Source organism: Pseudozyma flocculosa (genome assembly GCF_000417875.1).
Source record: "Pseudozyma flocculosa PF-1 unplaced genomic scaffold scaffold00023, whole genome shotgun sequence".
Lineage (NCBI taxonomy): Eukaryota > Fungi > Basidiomycota > Ustilaginomycetes > Ustilaginales > Ustilaginaceae > Pseudozyma > Pseudozyma flocculosa.
In genome coordinates this window covers 206308-221103 of record NW_006920891.1, presented here as the reverse complement: position 1 = coordinate 221103, position 14796 = coordinate 206308, and the positions used below count along the sequence as shown (strand labels likewise).

Sequence of the window (14796 nt, the reverse complement as noted above, 5' to 3'; positions counted from 1 at the left end):
GTCGCTGTCTCTCCCTCTCTCTACCCGCTGCCTCTTGAAACCAGCAGCAAGCTAAGATCCAAGACAGCAAGGCTGGCTTGCCTTGACTTCCCTCGTCGAGCGAGCGAGGAGGCCGGCCAGCCAAGGCCTGCTGCTGCTGCTCGCTCGTCGGCAGGAGTAAGCTAGAGTGGAGTGTCCGCCGTCGTTGGCCAGTCGCGACTTTGAGCAGAGGTCGGTAGACTCCGCCCAGGTCAAGGGCCGCACTGCGAGGCAAGGCGAGGCAGGGGACCTTGCAGAACAGGTGGCGGTCGTCGCCATCTCTCGGACTGCCCGATACCGCCGGATGTCGAGGCAGGCCAGCGTCGGGGCGCTCACCTCGGTCTTGATCCGGACAGCTTCTCAACCATCCTCGAGGGGAGATCCAGCTAGAGGCCAGCTGGCCCTAGCCTTGGACCGGCGAGCTCAATCCAACGATCTCAGCAGCAGCCAGCCAGCCAGCTGCGGTTTAGGGTCATCGGAGAATTTCCAAAGCGGGTCGGCTGTGAGCGAGCGAGCGAGCGAGCTTGGCTAGCTCTCTGCGCGCGGCCGGCGAAATTCCAGCGATAACTGCCAGCCTTCTTAGCTTGCCGTGGCACATGGCATCCCTTCGACCCGTTCGTCAGGAACCGATGGGGAGCAGCCAGAGATCCAAAGCAGGCGGCAGTCGAGAGTACGTGGCGGCCACCGAGCAGGACAATGCCGGGCAGGTGTGGTACAATGGACGTGGGCCGAGTCACAACAAAGGCGTCAGTCGGCGCCCGCACCGAGGTGGTAGGTGCCCCGCGTACGCTGGTGGTGGATGGGAGAGATGCTGGTGAGCTGGCTGGAAGGTGATGGGCGTGGGGCGTGGACGCGGGCGATGGCGATGGCGATGCGATCCGATCCGATGCCGCTCGCTGATTGGTCCGATAGAAGGCCCTCGTCGCCCGCCAGAGATAAGGCCAGGGCGAGGGCCAGGGCGAGGGCGAGAGCGAGGGCGGGGCTGATTTGAAATCGACGCCGGTCGCTTGCCTCGCGCAACGCCCCGCTCCGCCTGCCCGCAAGCAAGCAAGCCGGCGAGCCAGCAAGCCAGCCAGCGGCACATCCGAACAACTTACCGGAAGGCAGCAAGCACCACGCAGACAGCAGGCCTACGCACGCAACAGCGCCGCTTCGACACACGGGACTACATGCGCCGTCGGGCCTGACCTGGCCTGGCCTGGCCTGGCCTGGCCCTCCCGCAAACGTACGCGCGGGCTGCGCATGACCTGACGCTTCCGCTCCCGGTCCAGCCCCTGCCATCGTGGGCCGGCCGTAGCCCCGACTCCCTGGCCGGCAATGTCGGCCTGCCTGTTTCCTGTCGCGTGCGTGTGGCACCCGACCCACGAGCTGCGAAGCCTGCCTGCCTGCCTGGCGCCACGTTACGCCACGTCGTGATGAGTCCACGCAGACACGCAAGGAGTGGATGCAGGGATTTATTACCAGCGAAGGGAGCGCGCGCGTCTATGGAATACCGTAGCTGTCGTAGGCCTCAATCTGCCGCGGTTGCTTGCAAAGGCGGCCGGCGGGGGAGCGACCCGTCGCCTACTCGTCGTCGGTGTCGGGCTCGCGCTCGCCGCCGTAGGTGAGCCACCGGCTGAGCCGCAGCCTCCGCCTCTCCTCCTGCGCCTTCTTCTCGTTGCGCGTCATCTTCTTCTTGCCCTTCTTCGCCTTGAATTTCGACATGTCGGCGTCTGCGCCTTCGTTGTCGGAGCCGACGGGCGTGGCGGCCGCCGACGAGATGGGGGTGCCGGCCTTGGAGTTGAGGCGGGATGCGGCCACGGAGCCGGGCAGGGGCGTCGACGGCATCGATGCGCCAGGGGTCGAGGCGGCCGACTCGTCGAGGAAGGCGCCGTCGGCGAGGTCGGTGCGGTGCTTGGACGTGATGCGGCCGTTTTCGACGTTCCAGATCTCGGGGCAGAGGGCGCCGACAAACTCCATGTTGTGCGAGATGATGACGACGGCGCCGCCCCAGTCGCGGATGGCCGTGGCGAGGCCGCCGAGGGCGTCGCGGTCGAGGTAGTTGGTCGGCTCGTCGAGCACCAGCACCTGCGGGTTGTTCCACATGGCCGCCGCCAGCACCACCTTGACCTTCTGGCCGCCGCTGTAGCCGCCGACGGCGTGGTGCTGGGCGATCTCGCCCTGCAGGCCGACGGCCTCGAGGTGCTGGCGGATGAGCTTGACGGAAATCTCGCGCGAGCCGGCGCCCTCGCGCGACGCCTCAAAGTCGTCGAACTGCTGCACCATCTTGTCGAAGCCGAGCTCGAGCAGGCGCTCGCGCGGGATCCACGTGTTGTGGCGGTGCTCGAGGTTGCGCCATTTGATCTCGTACTGGTACGACTTCTTGAGCTTCTGGCGGCCGACGATGTACTCGACGCGGCGCACCTCGCCCGACGTCGACTTGATCGGCGTCTCCATCTGCGCCTTTTCCTCTTCCGACATCTTGCGCGACGCCTTTTCCGTCACCTCGCGGTCGTGGCCGTCCTGGTAGCGCCAGGCGATGTACTCGCACGCCGTCTTCTCGAGGTGCTGCTCGAGGTGGTGGAAGGCGTGCTGGGCCATCATAGCGATGCGCAGGTTGGGGTGCTTCTCGACCTTGCCCTCCTGCGGCACCGTCTCGCCGGTAAGGAGCTTGATCAGCGTGCTCTTGCCGGCGCCGTTGGGGCCCAGCACGCCGACGCGGCTGCTGAGCGAGATGGCGCACGACGTGTCGACCAGCGACGGCTTCGACATGCCCGGGTAGGTAAAGGTGCAGTTGGACATCTTGAGGATGGTGCGCGTGTTGGAGCGGACGCCCATCAGGCTGCCGGGCGGCGGGAACGAGAACTTGACCGTCGACGAGCCGAGCGAGTAGTACGACTTGGCCTCGGGCTTGGTCTTGACAAAGTCGCTCAGGTTGCCCTTGTAGTAGCGCAGCTTCTTTTTCTCGTAGTGGATGATGTCGGTGCAGACGTTGTCGAGGAAGCCGCTGTCGTGCGACACGGTGACGACGGTGATCTGGTTGTTGGAGACGAGGAAGTTCTCGAGCCAGGCGACGGAGCCGACGTCGAGGTGGTTGGTCGGCTCGTCGAGCAGGTAGACGACGGCGTCCGACAGCATCGCCCGCGCCAGCTCGAGCTTCATCTTCCAGCCTCCGGACAGCGAGGCGACGGGGTTCTGCTGCTTCTCGTCGTCGAAGCCCACCTCGCGCAGCCGGGCGGCCACCTCTTCGCGCGTCTTGCCCACCAGCTTCTTGTCGTTGGCGATAAAGTCGATGATGGGCGTCGAGCCGTCCTCGCCCTGCAGGCTGTGCTCGACCATGATGGTGCGCACCTGGTCCTGGGTCGGGTAGCCCTCGACCTTGCCGTCGCGCATCGCCTTGAGCAGCGTCGACTTGCCGCTGCCGTTGGCGGCGACGATGCCGTAGCGGTGGCCGCGGTGCAGCTTGAGCGTCGTGTGGTTGAGCAGCAGCAGGCCGCCGTAGGCCAGCGAGAACTCGGTCTTGCACAGGCACTCGCCCGCCGCGTCGTCGTCCTCCTCCTCGGGCTGGCCGAAGCGCACCTTGTCGAGCTCGACGTAGACCTTGCGCAGCTCGTCGGTGGCCGCCTGGGCCGCCTCGGCCGACGCGCAGACGCGGCGGAAGTAGGGCAGCACGTAGACGTCGTCCCACGCAGTCGCCTGGACGATGCGCTTGTCGGCCAGCCGCACCACCAGCTTGGCCACGCACTCGAGGCCGACCAGCGCCCACTTGTCCGACTTGACGTTGGGGTGCGCCGCATCCACGTTGGGCTGCACCGCGGCCAGGATGGCGTCGAGTGCGGCGTTCTTGGCCTGGCCAAACACCTTCTTGGGGTCCTCGGACTGCGCCGCGTCGCCGACGGCGGCCGTGGCGGCGCGCAGCGTCTCCATGGCGCTCTTTGCGTGGTCGCGGACCTCGGGGAAGCTGGCGCCCTTCTCGATCCGCGCGACGCCGGGCGTCAGCGTGGGCAGGAACCGGCTCGCCTCGTGCGGGTCGCGCACCAGCTTGCACAGGTTGTCGACGACAATGACCGTCTGGCGCTGCACGGTCTGGCTACGCTCGTTGAGCGCGCGCTCCAGCAGCGGGACCATGACGGCGAGCGCCGGGCCGGTGACCTCGGCGACAAACGTGGTGCCCGAGAGCTTCTTGATGCACTCCGGCACCGAGTCGGGGCGCGCCATGCAGCCGACCAGGTCCGGGATAAAGGGGCGGATGTCGTTGTTGTCGAGGCACGCCTCACACACCTTGATCGTCGTCTTGAACGCCTGCTTGGACACCTCAGCCTTGGTCTCGTGCATGGCGTGGGTGAGGTGCGGGATGAGCTCGACGAGCTGCTCGCCGACCTGCTCGCTGGCCGAGTTGGCCAGGCGGCCGAGCAGCTTGAGCGCGCCGATCTTGGCCTGCCACTTGGCGCTGCCAGAGTCGAGCACGGCGTAGAGGGCGTCGAGCAGCTCGGGCGCAGCCTCGGCGGGGAAGAGGGCAAAGAGGGACGAGGCGGCCGACTCGGCAGCCTCCCTCACCACATCGCCCTTGTCGGCGTAAAGGTCGAGGATGGCGGGCAGCGTCGAGATGAGCCACGGCTCTGCGCCGAGCGGGCTGGGCGCGTTCTTGCCGCCGACCTTGACAAAGACGGCGTCGAGGCCGATGGCGGCCGCCTCGCGCTCGTAGCCGCTCTTCTTGTTCTTGGACGCCTTAACGAGGGCGTCGAGGATCTTGTCCGACTCGAGGCTGCGCAGGCCCGCAGCGTTGACGTGGTTGCAGATCTGCTCGGCCGCCAGGTGGCAGTCCTCGGCCGACGGCGCGGCGAGGAGCGCCTTGATGAGGTCGGCGGGCGGGGCGGCAGCGGCGCTGCCGTTGGGCTGGGAAGAAGCGTCGGCCATTTTTGGAAAAAGGGAGATGCAAGCAGGAGGAGCGGCCTATCGATACAGTATTGGTGAGGCTGGTTCGGGTCCGGGCAGGAGAGTTGGCCTTCTTGTTTCGTGAGAGGTCGAAGACGGGTGTGACCGTTCTTCTTTTGAATGCGTGGGTGCGGTGACAAGCAGATAAGAGTGGTGGTGGTGGTGGCGGTAGAGCAGCGCGCGTAGCTAGGGCAGTGAGAAGCTCAGGGAAGAAACCGCAGAGCGATGGTGGCGGTCTAGGACGGGCCAGGGGCTCTCAGAGTCTAAAAAGCAGCGGCGGTGACAGCGGCGAGCGAGCGAGCAACGTTCTGCTTGAGACGCCTCGTCGACAGAGACAGCGGCGAGACTGGAAGGGATGAGCCTGGAGCGGGGGTGATAGGTATACGGTACGAGCAGGCTCGACCTGAGGGAGAAAGGAGGAGTGGTGGTGGTGGTGGCGACGAGAGAAAGGGTCAGGAAGCCTCGACGAGAACCGAGCTGCCAGCAAGAAGGAACGGGCGGCAGCAGAACGTGCGTGCGTGCGGCGTGTGCTCGCCAGGGCCTGGCTAGCCCGCCCTGAGGCCAGCGCCTGGCTGGCTCGCAGCAAGCCAGCGCTGGCTGCCCGCCGAAAAATTTCACAACTTCCTCGAAACCCTGACCTCGGTCGGGGCCAGGCCAGGCACGCAGGCCGCCAGGCTCACGGCCAGCAGGGCGGGCAGGCAGGCGGGCGGGCCATCTCCCGGTCCCCACTCAACTCCCCACCGTTGAGCCTCAGGCCCGGCTTTCGGGGGTCGGCAGCCACTCGGCCGACAGACCGAGGCTCGTGGTCCGAAGGCGTCGCCGCCTGGCCTTGCTTCCTCCCCTGGATGGTGGATGCATGCTCATGGTGACGGATGGCATGCGGATTCCAGTCTGTAAGCTCCCATGATGTGGGTAGTCCATCTAGCGGCATCTCTTAGAATGCGGTCCGGTAAGGGATGCTGGCTCTACCTGCCGTCTGCTTCGGCATCCTTGGCCGACCCGGCCAAGCTTTCGCGCGGCAGCATCTCGACGGCCTCTTCGCCGGCCTCGTCGTCGTCGTCGTCGTGCCGGGCCGCCTTGCTGAGCGGAACAACGTCCGAGTCTGCTGTGGCCGCCTGGCGAGATCGGAAGAGACGCGAGAGGCCCGGGATCCGCCGCCGAGCTTCGGGCTGCGTCGCAAAGTAAACGGGCACCCCCGCCAGGATGAAGCCAAACGCTGCCAGCGCCTCGAGCGGCGCCGACACGACGGGCATCAGGAGGAGGAAGAGGGCCACGGCTGTCGGGTGAGCAGGCGATGGCTGGCAGGAGTGTCAGCGAGAGGGCACCGCGGGTAGTGAACGCGCGCGCTGGCAGAGGAACGGCGTCGGCTCACCCGCAAACAGGATCGGTGTCGGCAGCCAGGTCTGCAGTGGGGTGACGACAAGGGCGAAGCAAGTCAGCCTGCCAATCTACGTCGCTCTCCATGGCCAGATTCGTACATCCGCTCTGGCTTACCTTGTATGGCCTCTGAAGATTGGGCTCCTTGATCCGCAGCACGAGCAGACCGAGCACCGTGGCCAGGTAGAACGTCCAGCTGCAGACGCCGTAAAAGTTGACCAGGCTCGCAAAGCCCGAGCCGAACACGGTAAACATGACGATGAGCACGAGCTGCAGCAGCAGCGCGTTGAGCGGCGTCTTTGTCCGCCGGTTGAGGTCGCCGAACGAGGCGGGCAGGTAGCCCTCACGCGACGCGGCGAGGATCAGTCGCGCCGTCGTGTAGACCTGGCCGTTGAGCGCGCCAAAGCAGCTGAAAGCCACCAGGAAGGCGAAGACGACGCCGCCAGTCGTGCCAAAGATGGCCGAGCCAAAGTCGAGCGCCACCGTGTTGGTCCGCTTGACCAGATCCGGTGGCAGCACCACAAAGTAGGACGTGACGGCGGCGAGAAAGATGGCGATGACGATTGACAGGCTCGAATGGATCACCCGCGGAAGGTCCCGCTCGACGCGCTGCAGCGAAGGGTTCGGACAGGGAGGCCGGGTCAGCGACTCTGCACATGGACATGGAACCGGTCAATGGCCCGCGGCGCGGCGCGGCACGGCTCACCTTCATCTCGCCGGCCACAAAGCAGCTCTGGTCCCAGCCGTCATAGGCCCACAATCCGCTATAGAGCGCCAGAGCATAGGCGCTCGGGTTGGTCGAGGAGCCCTCGAAGAGGTGCGGGATCGAGCTGAAGGCGTGGGCCGAGCTGGTCGACACCTTTCCCCTCGCCGCCTGGACGATGGCGAGGATGGGCACAGCGGCGAGGGCGATGAGCTTGACGGAGGTGGTTGCGATCTGGGTGCGGGTTCCCAGCTTGCTGCTGAAGGCGTTGAGCAGCGTGACGACGAGCGCAATCAGGCAGGCGATGAGCTTGACGCTCCAGCCGGGGATCTCGTCGAGGCCCTTTTCGTGTGGGTGGGCGGGGTCCTTGCTGGTGACGTGGTACAGGACGCGGGCGATGTACTCGCCAAAGATGGTGGCAACGATGGCGCCTGCTCCAGGCTTGAGGGCAACGAGGGCCGACCAGGTGAAGAGAAAGGCGGTCCCCGGGCCGAACGAGTAGTTGAGGTAAGCTTGCGAGCCGCCATTGAGCGGGATCGATGCACCTAGCTCGGCATAGGAGCTGGCGCCCGTCCATGCCAGCACTCCGCTCAGCATCCAGACGACTAGGCTGGCGCCGATGGAGCCCGTGTTGAGCGTCACGACGCCCGGAGACGAGAAGATGCCGCTGCCGATCTGGACGCCGACGGTGAGCGCGATGCCGTCGAGCAGCGTGACCCGCCGCTCTTGGTGCCGGGAGCCATCGAGCGACCGCCGCGACCGATGTGCGCCTGAGCCTCCTCTCCGCGACCGTCGTGTCGCGTCCGATACGCTGACGGCGCCCTCGACGTCGCCGTAGTCGCCCGCCTCCCAGCTGGCGTCGGCGTCCTGGGCACTGAGGCTGAGCGGCAGGAGGTGGTCTCGGTAGCCAAACGACAGGCTCTCCATGCTAGCCCTGGCGAGGCCTTCGCCGATCTTTGCCAGGCTTCCCGGCCGCTGACCCAGGCCTTGCTCGTGGTCCTCGCCGTCCCCGTCGCCATCGAGGGCCGCTAATCTCGGCAGGGCCGCGCCGGACTCGAAGACGACGAGGTCATCGTCGTCCCCGTCGCTGTCATACCGTGTCTGCCGCTGCTTTCCCTTGCCGTTTGCATTTGCGTCTGCCCCTGGCGAGGAGGATGAAAGGATGTGTTCGGAAGGTGCCGTGTCGTGGGCCAGGGCCGACGAGTGTAGGTCGGCACGCTCGTCTGGAACTCCAGCCGTGGCGATGGCGGCGCCGACGGGGTCCGATGACATCTGACGGCCACAGGAGCGAGGGTTCCGGGAAGCGATGGAAGGAGGCGGCGCAAGGGTGCGTTGTCGGGATGGCCGTTAGACGATCGGCAAGCCAGGCAGTGCAAAAGGTTGGCAAGAGCAGATCGACAGATGAGGCAGGACCGCCAAGCAGGGCCACCAACATACCCTCAGCAGCAGCAGGCAGGGGCAGCCGCCGCTGTCTCGGTCTCTCCTTGCTCCTTAAGCTTGCTCCACCGCCGAGTCCCGAGACCTGGCATGCAGGGTTCAACAGGGCGCTGGGCGTGTCGCGTCGGCGCTGCCGCCTGCCGGCCTGCTGGTGTTGGTCTCCGTCGATGCCGATCTCCCGGCCTTCGCTACCGCATACGATTCACCACCTTCCAGCTGCGAACCACCAGGCGCGCAACACGTCTGCATCCGTCACCATGATCGCCTCAACACTCTCCACTTAGAGCCCATTGCTCGTCAAGCAGCCGCCGCCGCCTCTCTACCACCGGACGGCACCAGCGAGCGGGCGAATAGGATGTCCTGGCAGCGCCGCCCAACGGTGCCCCATCGGCCGGCATCCGCGCCAACGTCGCCCGAGGCCGGCCCTTCCGCGCTGGCGCATCACTACCTGCAGAGGTCGCCGTACCGCCCCGCCTATCCCTCGCCGCTGTCGCAGAAGCCCCTACAGGCCTCGGTCTCGTCGAGCCGGACAGGCGTCTCGACGGCCAACTCGACCCGTTCGGCCACGTCGGACCGCACCGCCTCGACCTCGGCCACCTCGCGCTTCTCGATCACCCAGGCCTTTTCCTCGCTCCGCCAGCATGAGGTCCGCTTCTTTGACCAGGTCATCGACCTCCTCCCATCGCACGCCGCCGACTTTGCGCAGCTGAAAGCGGCCTACAACGTCGTCGTCGCCTCCGAGATCGAGGGCAGGGCCAGGTCCGGCCGCAATGCAGGCAAGCGAGCAGCTGTCGATGGGGGCATGGTGGATGGCGACGGCTCGGACGAAGAGCAGGAGTGGGACACAAATCTCTGGTCGTGCCTACTCAGCCTGGTCAAGGTGCGAGGGCGAGACTGGAAGGAGCGGTGGGACTCGGTCCGCATGGCCCTCGGCCTCGAGCCCAGGAGCAGCGGCGACGAGACCGGCCAGACCACCCAGAGCCAGGACGAAGGGGACGACTCGGCCTCGTCCAAGTCGCCATCCGCCTCGGCTGAAGACTCATCGAGCGATCCAAACCGACACCCGTGGCAGCGGCGCCCTACATTGACCCACGCAGCGACCCCGCGGCGGCAGCAAGAGGACGCGTCCCATCACCAGCGTATGGCTGGACAGAAGCGCAAGGCGGATGTTCCGCACTCAAGGCACGAAGCAGCAGCAGTTCCTGAGGTCGTCGAGCGTAATTCCCGTTTCGGCACCGCGCCGGGGCCGTCCCGGCGTCGCGGCGATGCCGAGGCCGGACCATCGCGACCGCGCCTGCGGGCCAATTCGCACGAGGACCGCCTCGACTCGCCGCGCTCGTCGTCGTTCGAACGCATCGAGCGTCGCCGCATGCTCCAGCTCGGCGTCGACGGCTTCGCCGAAGCCGAACCACGATCGGACACGGAACCGCTCGACTCGGTCCGCTCCCGGCTGCAGAGGATGCGAATTCAGAGCGGAGGTCCGGAAGACAGCGAGGCGCGAGGACAACGATTCGACTCCTCCATGTCGGACCCGGAAGACTCGACGCGCGCGCTCGCCTCGTCGTCGCCGTCGGGTCTGCCCTCGACCGCACAGCGTCGGTTCCAGGAGGTGGTGCGCAATTCTCAGGCCGAGCGCGAGGCCCTCCGCCGAGCCAGGATCGCGCGGCAGGAGGCCGAGGAGGAGCAGCAGTGGTCCGAGGAGGCCAGGAGGGCCGACGAGGTGTTTGCGCACCGTCTGCTGCGCACCTGCCTGCAGTGGTGGCTCACCGTCGCGCGCCGGCAGGCCGAGCAGGTCCGGCACGCGTCCGAGGCGCACGACCGCATCGTCTTGGCGCGGAGCTGGGACCGCTGGAAGGAGACGGCGCAGCAAGAGTCGGCCGAGCGGGTTCGCGCCGAAAGGATCGACCAGGTGCGGTGCAAGCTGGGCGCGTGGCGAAGGTGGCGGCGGCTGTGCCGGCAGAGGCAGGCGGCCAAGCAGGACGAGAAGAAGCGCGCGCTGCACAAGGCCTACTACCAGGTGACCAAGCGGCAGAAGCGCCACGTCGTCCGCGATAGCTACCAGGCGTGGCGCGGCCTCTACCTCGAACGCGTCGCCGACGCCATCCGACGCCGTCACCTCCAGCAGGGCGCATTTGCCATCTGGCAGCTCCGGCTGGCCCGTTCTGCCAACCTCGCCGCGCAGGAGTTCGAGGTGGTCCAGCGCCACCGCTTCCGCCTGATCGATGCGGCCTGGACAGAGTGGCACCGTCGGACCATGCTCTCGATCTGGCATAACACCCTCACCGTCGCCGTCGATCGCCACCTGGTGGCCGGCGCATTCGCCCTGTGGCGCAAGCAGACGCTGCTGCGCGAGCTCGCCGAGGCCTTTGAGCGGCGGCGCCTCCAGACGGCCGGCTTCGTCGGCTGGAATGAGGCACGCCACGTCGCCGCAGAGCAGAGGCGCAAGGAGGCGCTGGCCGACCGGTGGCGGAACCGGCGGTCCAAGCGGTCGGCGCTGCAGCACTGGAGGCATCGGCTGTCGTCGCTGGTCGAGCTGGTGCATCGGGCGGACCGCTTCGTCGAGCAGGTCGGCGAAGCGAGGCTGGCATCGGCGCTCTCGATCTGGGTGGCGCTGGAGCGCGGCACGCTGCTCGTGCGCGTGCGCGATGCGCGAGCCTTGGAAGCCATGTTTGCGCAGTGGAGGCAGCACCATCGAGCACTCACCACCAGCCTGGCCCAGCGTGAATCGACGGTCGGCGCGCGACGCCGCGAGAATACGCTGGCGATGGCCCTCGAGCACTGGCGGCAGCGCTGCTCGAACGTTTTGGGCATGCAGCGCCTCGCGGTCGATACCGATGCGGCGAGGGTGCGGTTCACGCTGTTGGACCTGTGGAGGGGCAGGGTCGAGGCCCAGGGCGCCAGGGAGCGGCAGGCCGTCGTCGCCGGCCGAGCGATGGTGCAGCGGCGCGCCCTATCGGTCTGGACGGCGCGCCTCCGGCAAGCACGGCTGGAAGCCCTGCTATCCGACCGCGACGTCCGCCTGGCCGTGGCAACGTGAGGCGGGTGGAAGGCGCGCCTATCGCAGCGGCGGCAGGACCAGGCGCGGGTATCGCACCTTGTCTCGCGGCGCGACGGGCGCCTCCGGGCCGAGGCGCTGCAGCACTGGCTGCACCTCACCATCGAGCGGCGCAACGCCGAGCTCAATGCCGCCCTGTACCGGCGGCTCAAGCAGCAGCAGGCGGCCTTTTACCACTGGATCTCGCTCTGCCTCAAGCACGACGACATGCTCAACCTGGTGCAGTCGCACGTCGACCTCAAGCGCGCCGCGCAGGTGCAGCGCGCCTTTTCCGTCTGGCTCTCGCGGGCGCGGGCCGAGCGGGATCGGAGGCAGCGTCTGTCCTCGTTCCTCGCGGGGCGGCGCCACACCAGCCTGCTAGAGGGGTTCGAGACGTGGCGAGGGCGGTACCTGGAATCGACGCTGCGCAGCATCGAGTACGAGGTGACGCTAAAGCACCACGAGGTCAGCGTGCTGCGCCTCCTCCGCGTGTGGCAGGAGCGCACGACGGCGCTGCCCGCCATCCGGCTGCGCAACCGCAACCTCAAGCGTCTGGCCCTGCACCAGTGGATCCGCGCGCTGCCCAATCAGCGTCGGTCGCGCCTCGCCCAAGAGCGCGACGAGGACAAGGTCAAGCACGGGGCCATGGCTGTGTGGAAGGCGAAGTGGCGAGAGAGGAAGCGCGTCCGTGCCGCCCAGCGGTTTGGCGCGCTCGGCGTGGGCCGGCTGCGAAAGAGGAGCGGGGGAAGCCTTCGTCCTGCCACATTGTCGTCGTCGTCGTCGCCGTCGGCGGCATCGTCGTCCAAGAGGTCGATCGAGGTCGAGACGAGAATGCAGCGGCGATGGGATCAAGAACACCACGACGACGGCGACGGCGAGGGAGAGGGAGGGGGCCATGATGCGGCCGACGATGCGATATCCTCGTCCTCCCCCTCGGTCGCGCCATCCGCGGTGCCCCGTCACGACACGCCCGCCTCGCACCTCTTCAGGCGCTTCCGACGGCTCAGCTCTCCCGCCCGTCCGCCCCAGGTCGATCGCGGCTAAGGAGGAGGCAGGTGGCAGGTGGCACGGTAGCGGTAGTTTGCGAAATGTATGATGGTCAATGCTGCTTGCTTCTACCCGCGTCGATCCGCTCGATCGCACCGCATCGGATCCGTGTCCGAGGCATGGCCCTTTCCTCCCTTGTCCGATCCCCCTTTCGTCCGCAAGGCCACGGACCAAGGCTGAGGGGACGCGCCTCATCCCAAGGCGCGGTCCTCGTCTATTCGGCACCTTCGGCCTTGTCCGCCAGACCGTCTTCCTTCTTGCTCTCATCCCTGTCCCGGTCCCGGTCGATGCCGTTTGCATCCTTACCCTCGTCCTTGTCCTTGTCCACGACAATGGTGGGAGGCGACGTCGTTGCGGCCGTCGCGGTCGTTGTCGTAGGGGGAGCAGTAGCGGCAGCGGTGGCGGCAGCGCCGGCTGCGTCGTCCTTCTTCTCGCCCCGCTCCTTGCGATCCCGCTTGAGCGTGCCCCGGCTCTTGAGCTTGCCCCCTCCCTCCTTGGCCGCCGTAGTAGTCGCCGCAGCAGCAGTAGATGCAGCTGCGGCGGCGGCAGAGGACTCCTTGGCTTCGGCCGCATCCTCGTCGCCCTCGACCAGCGTCGTCGTCGTGGTGCCCGTCACGGTCGACGTGGCGGCGGTAGGCGTTGTGGTCGACGACGACGTCGAGGCACCGACAGCACCCGTGCCGGCCGCCTCGCCCGCCCCTTCGCCGCCAGCGACGCCCGTGTAGTCGTCGGTGATGAAGGCGTGCTGCAGCAGCTCGTCGGCCGAGGGGCGCAGCGTGTGGTCCAGCTCAAACGTCTTGTTGAGAAAGTCGACGGCCTCGGCAGAGATCTCGTCGGGCATCGTGGGCTTCTTGGACATGCCGATCTGGAAGAGGGCCTGCATCTGGTTGAGCTCGGCCCACGGGTGTGTGCCGCTGATCATCTCGACGACCAGGCAGCCCAGAGACCAGATGTCGGCCTTGCGCGTGTACGACGTCTGCTTGACCACCTCGGGCGCCATCCTGCGCGCGGGGACCAGGATAATCAAGAAAGCCGAAAATGCCAATGTCAACCAGGTGCTCTCCGATCAGTCGACCGTCGCTCGTCTCCTCTACCGCTCTTCCAGCGCCACTCACCAGAATACGCTGCCCTGCAGGCTGGGGCGGTGGGCGCGCGCGCTGACGAGCAGGTCGCTCTCGACCTTTTTGCTGATGCCAAAGTCGCTGATCTTGATGCCGCCCTTGTTGTCGACGAGGATGTTGGCGCCCTTGATGTCGCGGTGGACAATGTCGCGGGCGTGGAGGAAACTGAGGCCCTTGAGGATCTGGCCGACAAAGTTGCGCACCAGCGGCTCCTCGAAGGCGCCGTAGTTGCGCAGCAAGGCCACAATCGAGCCGCCGGGCACGTACTCGAGGAAAATGTTGAGGTGGCTGCCGTCGGCAAACGAGTCGAGGTACTGGACAATGTTTTCGTGCTGCAGCGTCTTGAGCAGCTTGATCTCGCGCTCAAGCGCCTCGAGCATGCCCTTTTTGCGCTGGTCGAGGTGCGAGTCGCCCGACGGCAGCTCGACCTGCTTGACGGCCATCAGCAGGCCCGTCTTGGCGTTCATGCCCAGGAAGACGTTGCCAAACGATCCGGCGCCGATCAGCGCGCCCTTGTGCCACTTGATTGGCGTCTTGTTGGCCGCCTGCGAGCGGTAGATGCTCGTCTCGGCCTCGACCTCCGAGTCCGCCTCCTCTTCGTCGTCGTCCTCGTCATCCTCGTCGTCCTCGTCCTCGTCGCTGAAGTCGTCCTCGTCCTCGTCGAGGTCATCGTCGTCCGAGTCAAACTCGGACCGCCGCAGCGACGAGCCAGAGTTGTCGGCCGTAGCAGTGCCAGCAGCGACACCGCCGCTGGACACGCTCTTGCGCAGATCGCCTGCGCTGATGTCTCGCTCCGCAGCGCCGGCATCCGCCACCGCAGGAGCGCCAGTCAGCGTCACGGCCGGTGCAGATGCCGCCGCGTCCGTGCCCGTCGCCGCCGCCGCCACCGCGGACCCTTCGTCCAACGAAGGGCGAGGTGCATCGGCCGAGGGCCGACGGATGAGCGAGCTGATCGTCTCGTCGAGGTCCGAGTCTGGCCGCGCCTGGTCGTCGTCCTCCTCTTCGACGCTCGAGCTGAGCCCGCTCGACGGCCGCGTGCTCGCCGCCCTCGAACTGGACCGGTACGACCGCCTGGCGCCCGACGCGCGACCGCCGCCAAGGCTGAGGCCGCCCCCTCCAGGAATCGGGATGGGCACGCCATCTTC

At 67.1% G+C, this 14796-nt stretch overlaps 4 protein-coding genes across 4 annotated transcripts in view; 1 reads left to right on the top strand and 3 right to left on the bottom strand.

The window, feature by feature from the left end:
• Nucleotides 1-1581: 1581 nt before the first annotated feature.
• Nucleotides 1582-4914, bottom strand: PFL1_06030 (uncharacterized protein; the record flags this gene model as incomplete). The annotated part of the gene is made up of 1 exon (XM_007883568.1): nt 1582-4914. One exon carries the CDS (start codon nt 4912-4914, stop codon nt 1582-1584), a length of 3333 nt encoding a protein of 1110 aa, XP_007881759.1.
• Nucleotides 4915-5897: 983 nt separating this feature from the next.
• PFL1_06029 (uncharacterized protein) lies at nt 5898-8284 on the bottom strand (the record flags this gene model as incomplete). Its single annotated transcript, XM_007883567.1, has 4 exons — nt 5898-6208; nt 6305-6335; nt 6427-6918; nt 7016-8284. The coding sequence occupies 4 exons, from the start codon at nt 8282-8284 to the stop codon at nt 5898-5900; spliced, it is 2103 nt and encodes a 700-aa protein (XP_007881758.1).
• Nucleotides 8285-8804: 520 nt separating this feature from the next.
• Nucleotides 8805-12527, top strand: PFL1_06028 (uncharacterized protein; the record flags this gene model as incomplete). The annotated part of the gene is made up of 2 exons (XM_007883566.1): nt 8805-11462; nt 11523-12527. 2 exons carry the CDS (start codon nt 8805-8807, stop codon nt 12525-12527), a joined length of 3663 nt encoding a protein of 1220 aa, XP_007881757.1.
• Nucleotides 12528-12744: 217 nt separating this feature from the next.
• The window catches only part of PFL1_06027 (uncharacterized protein), a gene marked incomplete at both ends in the record, with an annotated part of 5171 nt that continues 3119 nt past the window's right edge, over nt 12745-14796 (bottom strand). Inside the window, 2 exons of the mRNA XM_007883565.1 lie at nt 12745-13531; nt 13646-14752. Coding sequence (XP_007881756.1) covers nt 12745-13531; nt 13646-14752 — 1894 coding nt within the window. The remainder of the gene's footprint in view (nt 13532-13645; nt 14753-14796) is intronic.